General features: G+C 38.6%; 1 protein-coding gene across 1 annotated transcript in view; it reads left to right on the plus strand.

Moving 5' to 3' along the window:
- Positions 1–1307: 1307 nt before the first annotated feature.
- Positions 1308–25000, plus strand: part of cacna1ib (calcium voltage-gated channel subunit alpha1 Ib) — a 95178-nt gene continuing 71485 nt past the window's right edge. The window contains exons 1-4 of the mRNA XM_082137076.1: positions 1308–1415; positions 4339–4472; positions 5954–6051; positions 9607–9766. Of these exons, the coding sequence (XP_081993202.1) occupies positions 1323–1415; positions 4339–4472; positions 5954–6051; positions 9607–9766 (485 nt within the window). The 5' untranslated portion in view covers positions 1308–1322. The remainder of the gene's footprint in view (positions 1416–4338; positions 4473–5953; positions 6052–9606; positions 9767–25000) is intronic.

Here is a 25000-nt window from a genome sequence, read left to right on the forward strand (position 1 = left end):
CTCACAGACACAGACCCGTCACACAGACGCAGACCCGTCTCACACACACAGACCCGTCTCACACACACAGACCCGTCTCACACACACAGACGCAGACCCGTCTCACATACAGACGCAGACCTGTCTCACACACACAGACGCAGACCCATCTCACAGACACAGACCGGTCACACAGACGCAGACCCGTCTCACACACACAGACGCAGACCCGTCTCACACACACAGACGCAGACCCGTCTCACACACACAGACCCGTCTCTCTCACACACACAGACCCGTCTCACACACACACAGACACAGACCCGTCTCACACACAGACACAGACCCGTCTCACACACATAAACACAGACCCGTCTCACACACACAGACGCAGACCCGTCTCACACACACACACACACAGACCCGTCTCACACACACAGACGCAGACCCGTCTCTCTCACACACACAGATCCGTCTCACACACACAGACCTGTCTCACACACTCAAACACAGACCCGTCTCACAGACACAGACCCGTCTGACACAGACCCGTCTCACAGACACAGACCCGTCTCACAGACACAGACCCCTCTCACAGATGGGTCTATGTGTGTGTGTGTGTGTGTGTGTGTACTGGTTATTCTGGGATTCTGGATGAGTGAGATTGGCCTGTTTTGTTATTGCTGGAGTTTCTGAAGCTCGTGTAAAGACTCCGCCCTCTTCTGAATGGAGGCGGAGCTAAAGCTCATTTGCATTTAAAGGGACACACAAAAACTGTGCGTTTTTGCTCACACCCAAAAAGGGGCAAATTTGACAAGCTATAATAAATGATCTGGTATTTTGAGCTGAAATTTCACAGGCACGTTTTGGGGACGCCAGAGATTTATATGTGAAAAGGGGCATAATGTCACCTTTAAGTGAGCGTATGAGTCCAGCGGTGAGACTGAGGAATGGTGTGCGTGTGTGTGTGAGAGAGAGAGTGAATGTGTATGTGTGTGTGTGAGAGAGAGAGAGAGAGAGTGAGTGTGTGTGTGTGTGTGTGTGTGAGAGAGAGAGTGTGTGTGTATGTGTGTGTCTAAGAGAGTGCGTGTGTGAGAGAGAGTGTATCAGTCCATCAGTGAGACTGAGGAACGGTTTACAGAAGGAGACTCTCCTCTATAGCAGGGCTTTTCTGTGTGTTAGACGCATCAAATATGATAAACCTCCATTAGTAAAACCTCCACATCATTGTCTCTGTTGGTTCAGTGTGTTTGATTGTTGTTCTCTGCTTGTGTGATCTGTGATGTTGAACACGAGCGCTGGATCTCCTTAACTCCTCGTGTACGTGGTTCGAGCGTGTGAGTATGATGGTGATCCTGCTGAACTGTGTGACGCTGGGAATGTACCAGCCCTGTGAGAACATCGACTGCTCCTCGGAGCGCTGCCAGATCCTGCAGGTCAGTGTGAGGAACCGGGATCTGTTAATGAGCCGTTTGCTCCGTCTAATCGCTCATCTCGTGAGGATTCAGCGCGTTAAACACACTTCAGATCTTATATTCAAACACACACTCTCAGAAGATTCGTCATCTAGAGACTCGTCATCAGAGCTTTGTGTTAATTAGCGGATCATTCATTTAATTACACTGCTGATGCTCTCTCCACTCAGATTTATTTCTACAGCGCTTTAATCATTTGTTAACAAACAAGTATTCGTTACTTCAGTGACCACACTGTTTCTGCATTAAATAATTATATTGTTTAAATGTATACATTTAATCGCTCATTTCTGAAATACACAACAGTTTCCTCTGATAACAGATCACTCTAAACTGTAATGTGGACTCATGCACTTTCTGTAAAGCTGCTTTGAAATGATGTGTATTGTGAAAAGCGCTATATTTATACAATACAGATTGTTTCACAGTAATAAAACAGTAAATTAACAGAATAACTGATGCAAACTTCATCAAATATACGACAAATTCGATTCCAGCTATAAGCAGCTCTAAAATAACAACAGTGTCAATTCAGTTTGTTGATTCAGTTCAGTTCAATAACAGTGTAGAGTTAAGCGGTATTTAATTCACTTTGAGTCAGTTCAATGTTGATTCAGTTCAGTTCAATAACAGTGTAAAGTTAAGCAGTTTTTATTCACGTTGATTTAGTTCCGTTGATTCAGTTCAGTTCAATAACAGTGTAAAGTTAAGCAGTTTTTAATTCACTTTGAGTCAGTTCAATGTTGATTCAGTTCAGTTCAATAACAGTGTAAAGTTAAGCAGTTTTAATTCACTTTGAGTCAGTTCAATGTTGATTCAGTTCAATAACAGTGTAAAGTTAAGCAGTTTTTATTCACGTTGATTTAGTTCCGTTGATTCAGTTCAGTTCAATAACAGTGTAAAGTTAAGCAGTTTTTATTCACGTTGATTTAGTTCCGTTGATTCAGTTCAGTTCAATAACAGTGTAAAGTTAAGCAGTTTTTAATTCACTTTGAGTTAGTTCAATGTTGATTCAGTTCAGTTCAATAACAGTGTAAAGTTAAGCAGTTTTAATTCACTTTGAGTCAGTTCAATGTTGATTCAGTTCAATAACAGTGTAAAGTTAAGCAGTTTTTAATTCACTTTGAGTCAGTTCAATGTTGATTCAGTTCAGTTCAATAACAGTGTAAAGTTAAGCAGTTTTTTAATTCACTTTGAGTCAGTTCAATGTTGATTCAGTTCAGTTCAATAACAGTGTAAAGTTAAGCAGTTTTAATTCACTTTGAGTCAGTTCAATGTTGATTCAGTTCAATAACAGTGTAAAGTTAAGCAGTTTTTAATTCACTTTGAGTCAGTTCAAAGTTGATTCAGTTCAGTTCAATAACAGTGTAAAGTTAAGCAGTTTTTAATTCACTTTGAGTCAGTTCAATGTTGATTCAGTTCAGTTCAATAACGGTGTAAAGTTAAGCAGTTTTTAATTCACTTTGAGTCAGTTCAATGTTGATTCAGTTCAGTTCAATAACAGTGTAAAGTTAAGCAGTTTTTAATTCACTTTGAGTCAGTTCAATGTTGATTCAGTTCAGTTCAATAACGGTGTAAAGTTAAGCAGTTTTTAATTCACTTTGAGTCAGTTCAATGTTGATTCAGTTCAGTTCAATAACAGTGTAAAGTTAAGCAGTTTTTATTCACGTTGATTTAGTTCCGTTGATTCAGTTCAGTTCAATAACAGTGTAAAGTTAAGCAGTTTTAATTCACTTTGAGTCAGTTCAATGTTGATTCAGTTCAATAACAATGTAAAGTTAAGCAGTTTTTAATTCACTTTGAGTCAGTTCAATGTTGATTCAGTTCAGTTCAATAACAGTGTAAAGTTAAGCAGTTTTTTAATTCACTTTGAGTCAGTTCAATGTTGATTCAGTTCAGTTCAATAACAGTGTAAAGTTAAGCAGTTTTTAATTCACTTTTAGTCAGTTCAAAGTTGATTCAGTTCAGTTCAATAACAGTGTAAAGTTAAGCAGTTTTTTAATTCACTTTGAGTCAGTTCAATGTTGATTCAGTTCAGTTCAATAACAGTGTAAAGTTAAGCAGTTTTTAATTCACTTTGAGTCAGTTCAAAGTTGATTCAGTTCAGTTCAATAACAGTGTAAAGTTAAGCAGTTTTTAATTCACTTTGAGTCAGTTCAATGTTGATTCAGTTCAGTTCAATAACAGTGTAAAGTTAAGCAGTTTTAATTCACTTTGAGTCAGTTCAATGTTGATTCAGTTCAATAACAGTGTAAAGTTAAGCAGTTTTTAATTCACTTTGAGTCAGTTCAATGTTGATTCAGTTCAGTTCAATAACAGTGTAAAGTTAAGCAGTTTTTAATTCACTTTGAGTCAGTTCAAAGTTGATTCAGTTCAGTTCAATAACAGTGTAAAGTTAAACAGTTTTAATTCACTTTGAGTCAGTTCAGTGTTGATTCAGTTCAATAACAGTGTAAAGTTAAGCAGTTTTTAATTCACTTTGAGTCAGTTCAAAGTTGATTCAGTTCAGTTCAATAACAGTGTAAAGTTAAGCAGTTTTAATTCACTTTGAGTCAATGTTGATTCGGTTCAGTTCAATAACAGTGTAAAGTTAAGCAGTTTTTAATTCACTTTGAGTTCAATAACAGTGTAAAGTTAAGCAGTTTTAATTCACTTTGAGTCAGTTCAATACTGATTCAGTTCAGTTCAATAACAGTGTAAAGTTAAGCAGTTTTAATTCACTTTGAGTCAGTTCAATGTTGATTCAGTTCAGTTCAATAACTGTTACAGTTCATCACTTCTGAAATTAAGTTGAGACCTGCTGTAAAGCAGAAGAGAATAGTGTTTTTGTTCTCATCTGAGAGTCCTGAGTAAACGAGTGAATATAAAGTGTGTTTTAATCCAGGCCTTCGACGCCTTCATCTACATCTTCTTTGCGCTGGAGATGGTGGTGAAGATCGTGGCTCTGGGGATCTTCGGCCAGCGCTGTTATCTGGGCGACACCTGGAACAGACTGGACTTCTTCATCGTGATGGCCGGGTGAGAAGTGCTCAAACACACACGTTATACGGGTTTGATTCCTGAACACCTGAACACCTGAGCTGAGGAAGCGGGATGATGAGCTTCTCAGTTCAGGTCAGGAGTGATTCATGATGCTGATATTCTCATACACTGTAGTAAAAAAAAAAAAAAAAATCAAATACATTGGACAAAAACATTTTTTTTTCTCCAGGAAAATCAATGTTATATATTTTTGTTTAATAATATTTTAGATTATTATTTTTAATTTTGAGGGGATTTTATGATACTCTGCAATATTTAAACAATTTGTTTGAGCTATTGTTCCATTTAAATTAATATTATTTTATTTTTCAATAAATGCAATATTTCAGATTAAAATAGAGGGGAGGCCTTTACATTATTTGAAGTGAGAATAGTGCGTTCTGAAGGCGTAAATAAATATTGACAATATTTTTTTAAATATTATTTTAAAAAAAATATATATAATAAAAATAATAATAATAAATGCTTGTGTAATATCGTGATGTAACCGCCTGTACCGCTGCATATATATACATATCGAGAGGCTTTTGGATTCCCGTAGCCTAGGCTGGCAGTTATGGGGCGGGCAGCTAGCGGATCGTTAGGAAAGATTAGATGAATGTGATAAAAAAAAAATTGGGCCTGAAATCACTGATACAACCTTTAAGTATCAGGTTTTGCATTATGATTACAATCAGACATTAAAATTTAGTTTGAAAGGGAACACACGGAGAGATTTTTGTTATTTGGTTTTTGATTGATAATTTAAAAATCTGACAGAAATAAGGGATGGATAGCAATAATTCAAATCACTCTATACAAACATTTTGAAATGAAAATGTAATTGTCTGTGTATTCTGCAGTGGGTTGAAATGGTGATTTTATTTCACACATTTGCAAGATCCTGCTCTTTTTCAATTACACTAGTTCAAATGTGTGTGTGTGTGTGTGTATATTTTGGAGAATAACCCGTACATTGCTGTACTTTTATCATGATTTTACAACATTAATGTCTCATTTAAACTACAGACCAATGGCTCACGATGTTTCGCTGTGAATCAAACCTTCTGTTTCGCTGACGTGTGTGTTTTATTTGTGTCTACAGTATAGACTCTGAGCAGTCAGTAAATCAGTGTGTGAAAGCAGGACAGATGGAGATCTTTAATGAACGCCGGCTCTGTGTTTGCATGTGTGTGAATATGTTGAGCATACGATCAGATGCCAGAGATCATCACACCAGCTGTGTGTGTGTGTGTGTGTGTGTGTGTTTGAGGAACTTCTGCTGGAGATTCAGGCGCGCGTGAACAAATGTTTAACGTGTGTGTGAGACTGCTGTGTTAGACACATGAAATGTGTGTTTTTAACGTGCGTATATGTGTGTGTGTGTTTGAGGAGCTTCTGCTGGAGATTCAGACTGCTGTGTTAGAGACATGAAATGTGTGTTTTTAATGTGTGTGTGTGTGTGTGTGTGTGTTTAGGGTGGTGGAGTATTCGCTGGACCTGCAGAACATCAACCTGACGGCCATCCGGACAGTGAGAGTCCTGCGACCGCTCAAAGCCATCAACAGAGTCCCGAGTGAGTCCTGGTTCTGCCGTCCGTGATTGTGTGGATCAAACGTGATTGTGAGGGATTCATCAGCGCTGAAGAGGAGACGAGCTTCTTCACACGAGCCTCTAATCAGATCAAACCCTCCTGAGGAACCATGAGCACTGCAGCCACAGAGATCATGATCCTGAAGATGAAATCACATTAACATTATGAGGATTAGACACTCAGGACCCTATCTCGCACCCAGCGCAATTTACTTTGTACAGCGACGCATGTATCATTCCTATTTTGCACCCGCGCACAGCGGACTCTTCCCTCCACAGACGCACGCCGGTAAACTAGGGAATGAACTTGCACTCGTGTTCCGGCACAAACGTTCCCTGGTGCTATTTTGCAGTTTCAGAAAACAATTCCGCCACTGACCAGGAGAAACCGCGTCTAAAGTCAGCGGCGTGTTCAGATGCTATTTTAAGGGCGCATGCTTGGCCATAATGTAGCGTGTGCACAACACACACACACACTTTGATTCTCTCATCTACACAGACGCAGCAGTTCTCATTTTTTGCAAACTATTCATAATTACAAGAAAAAATATTCCACACGAAGGAAATCATTGTTGTGTCCATGAAGATGTGAAAAATATGCATAAATCTAGCTTACACATTTACCCAAATTATTATACGCCTGTTTAACCGAAGCTAATCTGGGTGTGTTTCTCCATCCCCAATGTCACTTCTCTGTGTTTTACGGCCCTGACGAGAACATCGGTCTCCTCGGCTGTGAACCGCTCCTGGCGTGCGTCTGGCAAATCCGCCGTTATAATAGCAATCCGCCATGGAACAAGCGCGCCTGCTCTTAAAGGGAATGTGAGATGACGCTCTGATTGGTTTATTTCACGTTACGCCCAAACCACACCTATGAGTAATGAAGCTACTTCAGACCAACACATTTTAGATTTGCGTCGGAGAGTCATTTATCCCGCTGGTATAATAGCAACAGCGCCCGAGACCCGCCCACAAAGTTACTTGCGTTTCGCGTTTGATACTTGCGTTTCAGATCGTTACAATAGGGCCCTATGTTAGGGTTGCCAACCGCTCCATATAATACGGAATCGTGCCGTATTTAAGGCATCAATGAAGCGTCCCGCATGAAAGCTTCGGACATAGGCCTACGCTCTAAATTGAGAATTGAGAAACAAATCTTTGTTTGACTTGCAAACATAATGTTCGCGGAAGGCTTTAAGACCCAGCAGAATCCTCTACCGGCTGTCGCTATCAGACGTCGTTACCAAAAAAAAAATCTTTCACTATTGTAAGTTAATATTAAATAGAGAGAAACATTTTACATTAAAGTATCTTACCGTAGGCTACTTGGTTGGACCTCGTTATTGAAAATTAAATAACCAATAAAATCTCAAGCACCAAAAGCAGCCCATGCTCACCATCTCAGTTCTCTTTACCATCTTTATCTCAGTAATGTGCAATTGTGTTGATAAAGATACATTTCTAGTTTCAACATTATTTGTTCTTCAGAAAATGTGCGACCATTTACTCATGGATCCACATTAACATCCCTATATATTTAACCATTTTCGGCCTTAAAAATTAAGAAACCAAAAGAAAAATTTGTTAAGAATTAGAATCTAAAAGGATATTAAGATATTTTTAATATGAGTTGCAGGCATGCAAACTTTGGGCAAAAAACAAAAGTAGTGTTTTTTCCCATTTTTAAAGTAAAGTTTCTGAAATTTGGTTGATTTTTCCACGAAATGACCCAAATGTGTTTGTCTGAGAAGCTTTTATACATCTGTTGTACACATATTTAACTGCAGATGCTGAAGTGATATGCAAATATTTGCGGGATTTTGAGTGTCCCTTATTCTGTCCTTTATTTTCCTATAAAGAACCACGATTGTCCCTTATTTCCTTTCCATAACTTGGTAACCCTACTGTCGACCAACCCTAACACAAAACTTACTGCATTTTAACAATAATTATTTTGTACTGTTTTTACAAGGTTTTGGGAGATTTGTTCAGGTTTAGCTAACGTCTTCCAGTAACATTAATAGAGCATTCGTTCAGAGTTCTCTGGTCTTTAATAACGTTCTCAAAACATCAGCACAAAAACATTATTTATACATCGTTCAAAAGTGCAATTGCAGGGTATTTATATTCAGTATAAATATGTATATGCATTTGTAGTATACGTAGCGTAAAATAAATGTATTTCAAATACATTTTAGTTTATTTATTTTTCACTAGGGTGAGGAAGAACATGATTTCTGCATTGTAATCAGTATTTGTTTTTATTTTGCAGCAGAAACGCATAGCAAAATGACTAAAATTAATGAGAAAACTGAAAATAAATTCAAAATAATTCAAAATAAAAGCATCTAAAAGCATCTCAGCACGACTGAGACTCTCACAGCTCCTCGAAACTTTCAGTTAGTGTGTCGGGTGAGACTTGCTCGTTATTTATAATGTTTTTACTTCACCTCACTGTAAACACTCGAAGACGAGACCTCCGCAGATCTCAGTCAGAAACGCCTTCACAGATCCTCACATCTGTGCCTGTCAGAAACATCTCAGAGAGTTTGCTCTTCTGCTCTTGCTCTCGGTATAACTCGTGGAATCACGTTAAGGCGTTTGAGTTTTGGGATTAAAATAAGGTTTTGATCCTGAGTAGAGATTGAGTCTGTGGGAAAGAAGACTCTGATCCAGCGCTGATGTGTTTGGCCTGTGAAGTCGAGTGTTTGTTTCAAAGCAGCTTTTCAGCAATTCATGATGTTTAGAATATCTTAATAACTTCATGCCTTATAGTTGCGTTTATCAGATTAGAGCTGGGCAATAATATACAGTAAAACCAAAAATTATTCAGACACCAGATATAATTTTTGATATTGTTTCACTAGTGTGATCAGGACACTATAGTTCATTAATGTAAGTGAGGAGAGCAAAATAAAGTAAACTGTGACATATTATACCCGAATATTCTTCATTCAGTGACTACCAGTAAAACTTTGGGAGCAATAATGATTAGGACACTTTGAGCTGATCATGTGTTGCTGAAGTGTTTTGTCTTTAATTGCTAATGCTCTTTTTACACACAGACTGAACAAAATGAAGCATTGCTTGGTGATTGGTTGAGCTAAACTGGTATTATCTAATTGTGTAGTTAAATTTAACAGCTGACAGATATTCAACATAATTCATGTGTGAGACAGTCTAACAGAAGGACGGACAAAACCAGTCAAATATCAACTGAGTTCATAACTCTGAGTTCTGCTCATATTTTATTACCATTTTCTAAACTATAGCGAATAAACTGTGATAATGTGAGAAATGTTGAAGGAGTCTGAATTAATTTTGGTTTGACTAGTTATATTTTGTGACAATATAAACAGTATACTTAGCGTAAGTGTACTGTATGTATCTGGCTAACTATTAATTTGTTATCTGGTGATATTGAGAATTATGAAACCTGTGTGGTTTTGAATGTCAGATTGTTATAATTTCTTTCTTATGGTGGCGTATTTGTGTGTGTGTGTGTGTGTGTGTGTGTGTGTGTGTGTGTGTGTATCAGGCATGAGGATCCTGGTGAATCTGCTGTTGGACACACTGCCGATGTTGGGGAACGTTCTTCTGCTCTGCTTCTTCGTCTTCTTCATCTTCGGCATCATCGGTGTTCAGTTGTGGGCGGGGCTTCTGCGCAACCGCTGCTACCCGGAGGAGAACTTCACCCTGTGAGTCTGAACCATAGACTGTAGAACAATATGTTTGTAGTGTGCGTGACGTTACACGAAGTGTTTCTGAAGAGCATTTCTGAAGCCCATAGAGCCGGCCGTCGCCATCTTGGCAGCATCACTGGCAAAACGGGACGGGTGGTCACCCTAACTTACATACTAACACAAACTATAACCTAAAGTGCCCAATTACGTTTCTTTCGAATATTCCCTTTCATATAGTGTGTAATAAATCTGTTTTGAATGTAAAAACTCTACAAAGTTTCAAAGATCAAAGTGCAGATAAATGGAGTTTTTGTTTCCTAAAAGAAAGGTTTGTAACTCATTAGCATAATGCCAGCCTGTGGTCTTGATTGGCTGAGCAGCGTCTCTTAGCTCCGCCCTCAAACACTGTAGTGTATCTGAGACTGGGAGAGTTTGGTTCGTGTTGTTCGTGTCGAGAAGACGCTGTTTTCTGCTGACAAAGCAAATCCACTTTGATGAGATCGATACGGTAAACCCACGCCATCATTACTGTTCGTATCACTGTCAGATTCAGATATGATAATGAGCGTTTGCTTTCTGACCAATCAGAGCAGAGCATCTCTTAGAGAGGCGGAGCTTAGAGAGACTGAATCTCCGAACGAAGCGTTTCAGACACTGAGAGGAAAGAGCTGATGTGCAGTGGAGATTAGGAGAAAGTGTTTTTTGACTTTTGATGCATGTAAATCTTTTGTAGGAGACTGTAGGAAACTAAATGAGGAAGTTTTAAAGTATCATACAGGGCTGTACAGATGCTACAGATGTACAGATGCTAGATGTTACGAAAAGATTGTTCTGTGCGATGAATAAATGTGCCACTGTAGCACGCGTGCGATACAGTTTTGTAAACTCTGTTACTTGTGTTTGTTTTTTCAGACATGCTAACAGTCGTTTTAGACTTGTGCTTATGCGATATCACGATTTCTGGATGATCATGGATGATTTAATGTCTCCACGATCTGCTTTTGAAGAAATATGGTAGTATCGTACAGGCCACTCCCAAGCCACGCCTACCGGTAAGAGAGCGCAGTTAAACAACTAGGCTAGGCTACTAGTTGACTCAACTTAAAAGACGCCGTTTTATCGTGAGTCTCGGTGACGAGTCTGCCTGGGATTTCGAGATCGCCCAAAATGTCTGGGATTCGGCTTTTGCGTTCTACAGTCGCCATTCATTATGTTTACTGTGGCGAGAACGGCACGAGGCCAGTGGCGTGATTACTGATGAGCGACACCGGTCTCGTAGGCTGTCTCTCACGGAGGAGCGGGAATTTTCTTAGCAATGCTAAAACGCACATCAGCCGATCACTTGTTTAGCGTTCATGTAAACACTACGTTCAGATTCACCAATCGTAATAAATTCAGTTAGATTGAAACAAAAGGTGTGCATGTAAACAATGAATGGCGACTGCAGAAAGCAAAAGCCGAATCCCGGACATTTTGGACGATCTCGACGTCCGGACATGTCCGGGAAAAAGAGGATGGTAACCCCTACTACTCAGCTTTCTCCACAGAACAAGAGCCTGCTAGCTTAGCTTCCAAAAAAAGACGGCTGACACTATTTGTACATTCTGTGAGTGAGATCCCTCTATGGGCGGGTTGAGAACATGCGGATCTAGCTCCTAGCACTGGCTGTAGTTTCTAGCCTCGGGCCAAAAAGTCCTCAGATGACGCAAAACGTCGTTTTTTGCGTCATCAGAGGATTTTTTCCAGACAAAAAAATACATAAATCTCTCGTCTCAGTGGGATATGAGGGAGGGAAGCACGGTAATTCGAAAATACTACAGGTTTTCTACTGATACAAAGCTTAATGCTAAATCCTGAAGTATCCACCTAGTAAACATGCTCTCGCTTGTTCTTAAAGGGATAGTTCACCCATCCTGTATTAATTTCTTTCTTGTGCTTAACTCAAAAGAAGATATTTTGAAGAATGTGGGTAACCAAGCAGTTGCTGGTCATCAATGACTTCCATAGTACGAAAAAAACAAAACTTTTAGGAGTCATTGAGGACCAGCACCTGTTCGGTTACCCACATTCTTCAAAATCTTCTATGTTTAACATAAACATCTGGTTTAAAACATTTTGAGAGTGAGTAAATGATGACAGAATTTTCATTTTTAGGTGAACTATCCCTTTAACGTTAATAAAACAACAAAAGAGAAAATCACTCACTACTCTTGACGGAAGAAGTTTAATACAGTAGTTTAAAGAGAATCAATGTATAATTTATACAGTGAAGTGTATATAGCGTTTTGTTTTTATGATTGTTCATTACATTTCTTTCGTGAATGCTGAATAAAGCACTGTTTATTTCATTTGAATATTATGTTGTGTATCTTTGTTCTTATTTTTAATTACAAATATAAAATATAATGACATTAAGATTTTGATCTCCGCCCACTTTGGCCTAAATGTCTGCCATTCTTTTTTTTTATTATATATTTTGTAACCTTTTAAGGCTTTGTTTTTAAAATAGGAAAATTATTACTCGCAAAATAGTAAAACCAACATAAAAAAGAATCGTGATAAAATCATGAATTGTGATTTTCCTGAAAACAATCGTGATGTGATATTTTTGCCATATCGGCCACCGTACGAAACCTTCATCCTCTGTCGCATCAGTGCCAGAACCATAGAGAGAAATGGCGCTTTTCCACTGCATGGTACGGCTCGGTTCGGCTCGGTACGGTTCGGCACGGAACGGTTCGGCTCGCCTCGCACTCCCATAGACCTCCGTTGTAAAAAATGGCGGCGCTTTTAACCGCCTACTTCCGGGATTTGAAGATCGGATTAGTTCCAAACACACTGTCATTTGGGCGTTGGACACCATTCACTTACATTGCTGCGCGTCGAGTTGTTCCAGAGTTAAGTTGCTGAAATATCGACCTCTTTTGAATTGTCAACTGTCTATATTGTATCAGAGGCCCTTTGCGATGCTTATACTGGTCTTCATTTGTACATGCACAGCGTAATTATTTATATTTTATGTTGGTTGTTTCAACCAATTTTCAAGCACTGCCTGCTAGCTAGTTAGCTAGCGCGACTTCGACAGCTCTGTTCGGTAATAATCGCTACCACCTTTATAGCAACTTTTATTTAATTACATTTTTGGGGATATACTAACTTTTCATTATGTTTTGTTGTCTTGAGTGAAGCGGCTTGTGAGAACAATGCTGGACCTCTAGGATTGTTATGGCCATCTCCAGTCCTGTCTGTTTCATGGATCACCTGCCCCTGGTTTTTGTTTTTCTTGTTCACACACAAGTAACGTTACACATTTTTGTTGTCTGTAATTGTTTAATAAAAAATATTTTATTTGAAAACCTTCATTTGTAATATCATGAGACGTCCATCATCAGATGAATGATATGGAAAAGTTAAGTTAGAGCCGCTAAAGCTAGTGCTACTAACGTTACCCATGCGAACATGAACACTAAGCTTTTCCCTCCAAAAATATAGCCTAAAACTTCTCCAAATGCAAAACTGACATTAACAAAATGCAATAATGCAATAACAGCTGAAAAAGTACTTGGGTGTGTGTTTTATTTTATATTTACCGTTCAATAATGCAATCGCTGCTGTCTGTCCCATAGAAGAACATGACAGCCAGCGTATGTTTTGGAACTATTGGGGCTTACATGAACCACGTGACAGCCATAGCGGCGACATCAAAGAGTGTCACAACTCTCTCTCTCTATGGCTCTGATCAGTGCTATGTGCAAACAAAATTAGCGCACAGCCCTGTCATAATAGGGCACTTTAACCAGCGCTCCTGATCGTTTCTGATGGAACGTGAGTTTCTATTCTGGTTCACATTCACATCCCTGAAGGCTCTCCTGGGGTTTGAGGGTCGTGCCGCTCTTGACCGGCGTAAACTCAGAGCCTTTGCTGAGCTCACAGGGGTTGAAGACATCAGTGCATCTGTCACCATGATCCCTCATTAGAGCGCACTGCAGATCCCTCACCGAAGCGCACTTCAGCGGACACAAATCATTATTAATGATTGAGAATCAGTGCCGAATGCAGTTTAACTGCCATCTTTCTGTGTCTCGAGGACCAGTGACGTATGAAAGGAGCCAGTGCTCACCGGGGCAAAAATATAGTCAGAAAATATTCAGTTTCATGGATGTTTAGAATCCGTTTACTCACACAGTGCATGTTTAAAATACAGAAATCACAATGTAATGGAAGTAGCCACAGATCTTTTTTTTCTGTATTTTGATGTAAATTCAAGTGTAATCCATAATAAATAAGTAAAAATGCAAAAAATGCTTTTATTACTCAGTATTTTTCTTGTTTCCAGTCAAAATATCAAAAAATTCTTAAATTTGAGATTTTTTTAAAAATGCCATTAGATATTAAGTCTTGTTTTCTGGCGGGAAAATCTAAATAAAACAAGCAGAATGATCTGCCAATGGGTCAGAAAAACAATGTTAATTCAAGCAGATTTTTCCCCCAGAAAACAAGACATAAAATCTAATGGTATTTTACTCATCTAGTAAATGCTTCTTGATTTAAGAATTGTTAGATATTTGGAGTGGAAACATGTTTTTTGCACCGTCCGCCGTTTCCCTGGAGCATCTAGTTTTGACATTCAGACTAAAAACTGAGATGAACAAACAAATCTTTCACAGTAAAAGCAACAACATGCATGTCCAAAATAGATACGATTATCTTTTTTCTAAATGTGTTGATTTTATTGTGAATGATTCATTTGTGCAGGTATGATTTTTTTAGACCTTGTTTTGACCTCATAATTTGACCGTATAATCGCTCCGCTGTAATCTGCTAAATGCAGCGGTACGGCCTGATATTAGCTATTATAAACATCAGCTTCCTGATTTTCTGGAAAGCTGCTTTGAAATAATGTGTATTGTGCAAAGAGCTGTACAAACAAGATTGACTGACTCGACTTTAATGCTCATAAAAGTACATTTTTCTTTAAACATAAAATATATCTTCATATTTCTTTCTATTGAGAAATGTGAGCTGGACAATCTCTCTCTCTCTCTCTCTCTTTCTCTCTCGTTCTCTCTCTCTCTCTCTCTCTCGTTCTCTCTCTCTCTCTCTCTCTCTGTCTCTCTCTCTCTCGTTCTCTCTCTCTCTCGCTCTCTCTCGTTCTCTCTCTCTCTCTCGCTCTCTCTCGGTCTCTCTCGGTCTCGCTCTCTCTCGTTCTCTCTCTCTCTCTCGTTCTCTCTCTCTCTCTCTTTCTCTCTCGTTCTCTCTCTCTCTCTCTCTCTTTCTCTCTCGTTCTCTCTCTCTCTCTCTCTCTCTCTCTCGTTCTCTCTCTCTCTGTCTCTCTCTCTCTCGTTCTCTCTCTCTCTCTCGCTCTCTCTCGTTCTCTCTCTCTCTCTCTTTCTCTCGCTCTCTCTCGGTCTCTGTCGTTCTCTCTCTCTCTCTCTCTCTCTCATTCTCCCTCTCTCTCTCTCGTTCTCGCTCTCTCTCTCTCGTTCTCTCTCTCTCTCTCTCTCTCTCTCTCGTTCTCTCTCTCTCGGTCTCTCGGTCTCTCTCTCTCTCTCTCTCTCTCTCGTTCTCTCTCTCGGTCTCTGTCGTTCTCTCTCTCTCTCTCTCTCGTGTGTTGCATGCTGGGAGCGGAAGTGTGGTGTGGGGGGTGAGAGCGGCACGTTTTTGAATTTGTTTTCAAGTTAAAATTTATTTTACTGTGGTTTAGTTAAGTTTTTGTTTCTTTATCACATTTTTTATAATTTGGAAAAACAAAAATACAAAAAATATCTGGGGTGATTTATTTATTTTGATTAAGGCCATGGCGTCTCTCTCAGGCGAGGGAACGCCGGGGTTATCTATTAAGAATGGGTGTAAAGTGTTCTCGGATCAAGCATTTACCGTAGAGGATGTACTTTTAGCAATGGGTGAGATTGTAGGGCACGAAAATATAGCATCGGCATCTAGAATGAACAAGGCGGTGGTGGTGTTTTTAAAAGACGAAAAATTTGTAAACAGCCTTGTGGAAAAAGGAATTGTTGTTGCCGATTCCCTGGTGCAAGTAACGCCTTTGCGCGCACCTGCTACCAGGGTTACCATTTCAAATGCGCCTCCGTTTATTTCTAATGAACAAATTATAAAAGAACTGAGTCGCTTTGGAAAGTTTGCTGGAGCCATTAAAATGTTGCCGCTCGGGTGTAAAAACGCAGCTTTAAAACATGTTTTGTCCTTTCGAAGACAAGTATTCATGTTTTTGAACGCGCAATCTAAGGAATTGGATATCTCGTTTCGCATTCAACAAGGGGACAGTTCCTATATGATTTTTGCAACGACCGATAGCTTGAGATGTTTCGAATGCGGTGATTTAGGACATAAGAAGTTCACGTGTCCACATAAGAAACAATCAGAAAATGAAAATAGCGAAGTAAATAAGGATGAGCAAACAGTTCAAAGCGGAAAAAACGAAAGGCAAGATAAAGAGAAACGGCCCATAGTTGCAAAGGATGGAATGAGTTCAGGGAAAAAACAAAAGATAGACGCGGTTAACGAGAAGGATTCGGCAGGTGAACCCGGCGTTATTCCTCAGACTGGATCCCCACCCGAGAAGAGTGCTTTAGATCCAAGTTCAAAGTCAGAGGTGAGTGAGTTTATTTCATCTACGCGAGCTGGTGATAATGCTGTAGGCCCGATTGTTTTGGAGGATGAAGTTGATGCTGTTAAGGAGAAGGAATGTGTTCATGGTAAAGAGGTTGCGAGTATTAGCGGGCTACAGAATAATGTGATTATGGAGAGTGAAAATAGTGATGAAGAATTGGAGGATTGTGACAATTGTTCGGAGTTTTCGGAGATTGATTGTAGTCAGGCGTTGGAGGATGTGTATTCGGTCGAGGAATTAAATGATTTTCTGGATTTAACTAAAGGGAAAAAGGTTGATGTTGCTAAATATTTCCCAGATGTTAATAAGTTTGTAAAATCAGTGGTGAAAGCACAGAAGACGACGGGCTATGAGGTCATTTCAAAACAGAAACGATTTCGGCTGAAAAAGTTTCTAACAAGCGTACGTAAAACTCAGAAAGAAAATGTAAAATTGTCAAAAGGGAAAAAATAAAGCACATGGGTGTGGGATCTATCCTAATTTTTGTGTTGCTTCTCTGTCTGTTGTTTTTTTCCCTCTCCCCAGCCATGCAGATTCTTAGATTAGGATCATTGAATGTTAATGGGTTGAGGGATGGAGGAAAAAGGGTTTTACTCTCTGAGTTTATTAGGCTTAAAGATTCAGAAGTAATATTTTTACAAGAAACCCATAGTGATATAAAAAATGAATCAGAGTTAAATTTGTGGTGGGAAGGGAAGCTTTGTTCAAGCCATGGCACCAATGTAAGTGCAGGTGTAGCTATTTTATTTGCAACTCACCTTAATGTTAACATTTTATCAGAAACTGAAATAGAGAGAGGACGTATTTTGATGGTGAAAGCTAAAGTTGAGAATCAGATATTCGTTTTTATAAATGTTTATGCTCCAAATAAAGGGTCAGATAGAATAATCATGTTTAGAAAATTAGGAGAGTTTTTAAAAAGTTATATGTTAGATGGTATGTTAATCATGGGTGGGGACTGGAATTGTTCTCTTAACTTTCTTGTAGATAGGAATAATGAGGAACCACATCCTGTATCAGCTGCTGTTTTAAAAAGTATTATAGGTCAGAATGATTTAGTAGATGTATGGAGAGACAGGAACAAAGAGGTGAAACTTTATACATGGACCAAGGTCTCACAGGGAATGATAAGTGTAGCTAGACTGGATAGGATTTATGTTAAGTGTGCTGAGAATAATAGGATAATGGGGTGTAATATTTTTCCATGTTGTCTATCAGATCACAATTTTATCACAGTTAATATTGTTTTGAATCAAACTAAATTTAAAAGTCCGTATTGGAAATTTAATACTGCATTATTGAAAGAAAAAGAGTTCATTGAGAAATTTGAAATGTTTTGGAAGGAATGGGTTTCTATGAAAAAGGATTTTGATAGTTTGATACAATGGTGGGAAATCGGAAAGACACAAATAAAAATATTTTGTCAGCAGTATACATGTTTTTCCACAAGAAAAACAAAAGAAAAAATTTCTGAAATTGAACAAGAGATATTTCACATTACATCTGGTATGATTCAGAAATCTAATGCTTGTTCAGCTGACATGTTGGGTGAAAAGAAACGTGATCTAGAAGATTTGTTGCAAGTGCGGGCAAAAGGTGCCCTGATAAGATCACGATTTATGTCTGTACATGAGATAGATGCTCCCACAGCGTATTTTTTTAACTTAGAAAAGGTGTCAAAGCAACAAAATGAAATGTATTGTCTGACAAAACCCGATGGACAAAAGACTTTTGAGGCAAGAGAAATGAGAAAGATTGCGGTGGATTTTTACTCAAACTTGTACAGAAAGGAAGAAACGGATCCTGAATGTGTGTCACAGATATTGCAGCAGTTTCCTTCTCTCACTAAAACACAGAGGGAGATTTTGGACAGTGATGTATCATTTGAGGAGCTGACTGATGCCGTTAAACAGATGAAGCCTGGGAGAGCACCTGGAATTGATGGACTATCAGTGGACTTTTTTAAAGCTCTGTGGAACTACATCGGAAGAGAGTTGTATGAGGTGATCCAAGAGTGTTTTAAAGAAAAACGCCTTCCCACAAGTTCCCAACGGGCAGTATTAACATTATTACCAAAAAAGGGGGACTTGAGTGATCTTAAAAACTGGAGGCCGGTGTCAATCCTAACAACGGACTATAAGCTTATAGCTAAAGTGTTGGCAAATAGGCTGAAAACTGTATTAGGAGATGTAATACATCAAGATCAATCCTACTGTATTCCAGAAAGATCCATATATGACAACATTTTTATGATCAGAGACATTTTAGATTACTCAAAACTACATGAAGTGAATGTTGGCTTTCTGTTCCTAGATCAGGAGAAAGCATTCGATCGAGTGGATCATGGTTTTCTGTATGATACAATGACGGCTTTTGGGTTTGGAGATGGTTTTATGTCATGGATCAAACTCTTATACATGAATGCCTCTTGTGTTCTAAAAATAGGAGGTGGGTTAAGTAAACCAATAAGTTTGCTTAAAGGCATAAGACAAGGATGCCCACTGTCCGGTCAGTTATATGCTATAGCAGCTGAACCACTCCTAAGTATGTTAAGAAAAGAACTGTCTGGTCTAAAGGTGGAGGGTTGCTGCAATGCGTTTAAGTTAACAGCATATGCAGACGACATAACTGTGATCGTGAAAGATCAAAGAGATATTGATGTTGTCATTCACAGTATCTCTTTATATGAGAGAGCGTCTTCTGCTAAACTGAACTGGAGTAAAACAGAAGCTTTTTGGTGCAATGAAAAAGAGGAATGTTGTAATGTCAATGTAAAACCTGTTATCCCTGGAAATGTAAGGTGGGAAAAAGATGGTTTTAAGTTTTTAGGCATCTTTTTGGGTTCAGAAGTATATCAAAGACGAAATTGGGAAGGTGTTAAAGATAAAATTTGTAATAGAGTATCAAAATGGAATTGGATTGTACCTCAATTGTCATATAGAGGGAGAGTACTGGTCATTAATAATCTTGCTGCCTCTATTTTATGGCATAAATTAATTGTGTTAAACCCACCAGATGGATTCATTAAGGAAATTCAGAGAGTGTTTGTTAGTTTTTTTTGGAATGGCCAACACTGGTTAAGAGAATCAGTACTGTATCTGCAGTTAAATGAAGGAGGTCAAGGCCTTATGGACATCAAGTCTAAGGTAGCTGCGTTCAGACTGCAGATTGTGAAAAGACTCCTGTATAATCAGCCGCAGAACTGGTCTGAAATAGCTTGTGCTTTATTAAGAAGAGTGGGGCGGATGAACTTGGATAGACACCTTTTCTTAATGAATTTGAAGGAAGTAGATTTTAACGGACTCTCTTCTTTTTATGTATCAGTCTTAAATGTGTGGCAAATATTTATTGTTAAAAGAGAGCTGTCTGAAATATCCCATGAGTGGGTGCTTGAAGAACCTTTGATTTTTAATCCGCTTTTATCCAGTGAGATGTTAAAATCAAAAGGTGTTTGCGCAAGCTTGGTTAAAGCAGGAATATGTAAAATATGTCATCTTCGGCAGAGGGACAAATGGATTTCTGCAGAAACACTGGCCTCGAAGATTGGTGTTCATTCTGTTAGGATTGTTGAAAAATGATTAGTTGAGATGCAGGAGTTTTTTACTGTACCTGTGCAAGCAGAAATGGTTGAGACTGTATTCCCCAGCATCAGGGTGGGTGTAAATGTAGGAGACTGGCAGGAGGGGGATGGAAGATTACTGTCTTTTACAACACCTGAAATTAGTCTCTTTGACACAATATCTAAGAAGGCTTTTTATCATGTTTGTGTAAAATACTTAAATTTAAGAGCATTGCAAGATCTTCCAGAGACTAAATGGACTAATTTAGTTGAATCTGGGGCGTCTCCAAAAGGATGTTGGAGGACGTTGTATAAGAAACCAATCGAGAAAAGAAGTGGAGATTTGCAATGGAGGATTTCTCATTGGATTTTAGCAACCAACCGTTATAAAGTTCATCTAAATCCTTTGCTAGGAGAAGAGTGTTTGTTTTGTGGGCTACCAGAAACAGTGTCTCATATTTTTATTGAATGTTTCAGGCTAGCAGGAATTATGGGTGTGTTAAAAGACCTGAGTCATGATTTTGGTTTCATTTTTACAAATAGTTTTTTTATTTTTGGACCAAAATATAGCACCTCAAATAAAAGCAAAATTGTCTTGATAAATGTTTTATTTGGTATGGCAAAAATGGCTATCTGGCTGACAAGAAAGAGAAAAATGCAGTTTAATAGCGAAAATGACCCTTTGGACATGTTCAGAGCTCTGGTAAAGAGTAGGCTGGTTATGGAGTATGAGTATTATGAACTGGTGAATGATACCGATTCTTTCTTCTACTTATGGGGGATTGAAAATGTTTTATGTAAACCCAATGAAGAGGGAGGATGTAATGTATTGCTGTAAAAGAAGCTGTTTTTTTAATTGTTTTTAAGACTTTTTTTAGTTGGATATGCTATTAATATTAATGTAATGTGTTAAAGGTGTATACAGTTGTGGTATAGATTGTAATTAAAGAGATGTTAAAAGTCAAAGTCTCTCTCTCTCTCTCTCTCTCTCATTCTCCCTCTCTCTCTCTCGTTCTCGCTCTCTCTCTCTCGTTCTCTCTCTCTCTCTCTCTCTCTCTCTCTCGTTCTCTCTCTCTCTCTCTCTCTCTCTCTCTCGTTCTCTCTCTCTCTCTCTCTCGTTCTCTCTCTCTCTCTCTCGTTCTCTTTCTCGTTCTCGTTCTCTCTCTCTCTCTCTCTCTCGTTCTCTCTCTCGTTCTCTCTCTCTCCCCCCCTCTCTCTCTCTCTCTCTCTCTCTCTCTCCCTCGTTCTCTCGTTCCTCTAATGTTTCTGTGTGATGAGTGATGGTGCACAGCAGGGGCTGCTGGGAGAATTACGGCTTTGACCTTGTTATGTCACACATGTGGCGACTCTGATAATGGAGGGTGTGTGTTTCAGCGTTAGGAGAGCACACACACACACACAGATTCACCAAAAAACACTTTAGTCTCACTGTGAGATTACTCTCACACACACTGTTTCTCATCCGTTGAGGGTTTTTTCCGCAGAACTTTTGAAGTCTTTTTTCAAAATAAATGTTATAGATATTATTGTGAATGATTCTTTTGTGCATATGCTTCTTGTTTTGGTAACACTTTACAGTAAGAATTCAATTAGAATAGTTAACTACATTAGTTTAAGTCGTCATGAAAGTGAAGTTGTGCTGGTCTCCTCTCCTCTATTGTGTCGTATATCGAGTGAAACGCTTCAGGAACAAGAACAAATGTGGGCGGGGCTTGATTGTGTCTGTGGGGAGTTGATTGGATGGTTGTGGTTTGCTATTGGGTGATCTCATGTGAGTGACAGGTTATAGCCCCGCCCTCGTCATCAGAGAAGAGAAGAGATGCTGAAGAGGAACTTATTCTCATTCAACATTATTAAAACTATAATGATGCGCTCCCATAAATCATGTACAATAAACATTTCCATTTTGATTTGTGTTTGTAAGGTGTCCTTGAGTGTCATGTAAGGCGCCTATAAATAAAATGTATTATTATTATTATTATTATTATTTAATGCCCGCCTTTAACATAAACTAATATGAATATATGCTGTAGAAGTATTGTACGTTGTTTGTTCAAGTCAATATCAACATTTATTAATAGATTTTTTTAAATCAAAGTTGCATTAGTGCAGATATAAATATATTGCTCATAGTTAGTTTATATAAGCTAGTGCATTATCTAATGTTAACAAACTAGACACTCCCTTTTTTCCATTTTTTTACTTTTTTTGTTTAATGTCATAACTGGATCTTCGGGTGAAACAGTTTCTCCAATCATTTAGTGCGTTTAAACTCCGCCCTTTTGTGCCACGCCCACATCTCAACATCCAATCAACAACTGATGGAACGAAACCAGGTCTCCGCCCTACATGTTTCCTCTTTTCCGATATTCTCTTGGCTGAATGTCACAATATTTAGTTTCCACCGTCTTTTTGAGACGTCTTGGACAAAAACGTACTCTATCTCACAGTAGGATTGTGTTCCCACGTTCCCTCTCAATCCCAGCCCTCCCTGCAGGAGATCTCTAATCTCCTGTCTTACTTCTGCTCTATTTTTAACACATCTCTGTCCCATCGGTCTTTATCAGAGCCCACTGAACCCAAGACGCTTTAAAGGGATAGTTCACTTTGAAATAAATTTTTGGTATGTTTTAGCTTACCTCAAGGGCATCCAAGATGTAGGTGTCTTTTTTTCCACAGTAGTTTCAATTTTGATATTTTTAGGTCAAACCGTTCTTGTCTGTCAGTCATATAATGCAGGTCGATGGTCATTATCTCAAAACACAAGCACAGAGTCCAAATTAAAACAATTCCCCATCGTCCAAATTAAACAATTCCCCATCGTAAGTACACATTGATGGCCTAAGACACGAAACGAGCGGTTTGTGTGAGAAAACGAACAGTATTTATATCGTTTTTACCTCTTGAACACAGCTGCGTCCAAATGATCTGAGAGCGCGGGCGGGTATAGATATATACACTAGATGTCGCCTTGTCTACTGCAGTTCATTGGAACGAATGTCTTTAAGGCGACATCTAGTGTGTATATATCTATACCCGCTCGCGCTCTCAGATCACTTGGACGTGGCTGTGTTCAAGAGGTAAAAACGATATAAATACTGTTCGTTTTCTCACACAAACCGCTCGTTTCGTGTCTTAGGCCATCAATGTGTACTTACGATGGGGAATTGTTTAATTTGGACTCTGTGCTTGTGTTTTGAGATAATGACCATAGACCTGCATTATATGACTGACAGACAAGAACGGTTTGACCTAAAAATATCAAAATTGAAACTACTGTGGAAAAAAAGACACCTACATCTTGGATGCCCTTGAGGTAAGCTAAAACATACCAAAAATTAATTTCAAAGTGAACTATCCCTTTAATAACCACTGACGGTCCTCCGATTCCAGCTGACGTCACACACACACACCTCGGCCTGATCACTGCCAGAACAATCTGATGAATACACTCGCGTTCACAAGTTGACAAATGTTTAGATGTTTCTGAAAGAGTCTCTTCTGCTCACCAAACCTGCATTTATTTGATCAAACAATACAGTAAAACAGTGAAATATTATTCCAGTGTAAATCAGCTGTTTTCTATGTGAATATATAGTAAAGTGTAATTTATTCCTGTGATCAAAGCTGGATTTCAGCATCATTACTCCAGTCTTCAGCATTCAACTTTAACATTCTGTTCTGTTGACATCAGATCTGTGTGGAAATGCCGACGATCAGCCGCTGATAGATGAATAAACGCTCGGCCTCTCTTTCATGGTGTTTGTCCTCTGTAATCTTCTGAAATATCATTTCATTTGCTCTGAGTGTTTGATCTGTGCGTTCGCTGTGTTCTCGAGTTTATTAAAAGCGTCTCAATGGCACCTTTGTGATCATAGAGAAGGAGCGCTGATGAAACCTCTGACCCTCTCGGCTCTGTTGAACCATCTGTGTGTGTTTCTGTTCTCCTGGAGGTTTTGCTCTTTATATTCCACAGAAATACTTCATGACTGTGATGATGAAAGCTGCGGCTCCGAAACCTCGTGAGCTGAATACAGTCAGAAGTTTGAGATCGGTAAGATTTTTAAAATGTTTTTAAAAGAAGTCTCTTATGCTCACCGAGGCTATTGTGAAATATTATTATAATGTAAATCAGCTGTTTTCTATGTGAATATATAGTAAAGTGTAATTTATTCCTGTGATCAAAGCTGAATTTTCAGCATCATTACTCCAGTCTTCAGTGTCACATGATCCTTCACAAATCACTCTAATATGATGATTTGATGCTCAAGAAACATTTATGGTTATTATCAGTGTTGAAAACAGTTATTTACATTTTTTACATTTATTTGATGAATAGAAAGTTCAAAAGAACAGCATTTATCTGAAATAGAAGGCTGAAGGATCATGTGACACTGAAGACTGGAGTAATGATGCTGAAAATTCAGCTTTGATCACAGGAATAAATTACACTTTAAAATATATTAAAATAGAAAAGTTATTTTAAATTGTCATAATACTTAACAATATTACTGTTTTTTTTTTTTTTTTTATCAAATAAATGCAGCCTTGGTGAGCAGAAGAGACTTATTTTAAAAACATGAATAATCTTACTGACTGGTAGAGTATGCGGGGAGTATTTCAGTCTGGTAAAGCGAGTCGAGTCGTCTGTGCCGTCATCTATATAGAGTATTCAGATCAGTCACTGATGGCCTATGCTGGTTAGGATGCTTCCTAAGTTTTGGCACTGGTGTAAAGTATTGGAGTAAATATAATTAGTTACTGTACTTAAGTATCTTTTTGGCTACTATGTAGTTTTACTGAGTATCAAACATATGAGCAACTTTTACTCTCTTTTGACTACATTTATAAATAAGTAAATGTACTTTTTACTCCAATACATTTGTGATGAGTAATGCAATTACATTTAGCATGGCACCTAACGTTTTCTGCTCCAGTTTGTTTCTGCTATAAAGAAGTGATATCGTCGTCTAAGGGCAGTGAAGGAACTATATCTGTGTGTTTTGCCTTTACTCACACAAACTGGTCAACAAGGCTGCTTTACATGAGTGCGAGTGTG

Source organism: Leuciscus leuciscus, assembly GCF_965113295.1.
Source record: "Leuciscus leuciscus genome assembly, chromosome: 14".
Classification (NCBI taxonomy): Eukaryota; Metazoa; Chordata; class Actinopteri; order Cypriniformes; family Leuciscidae; genus Leuciscus; species Leuciscus leuciscus.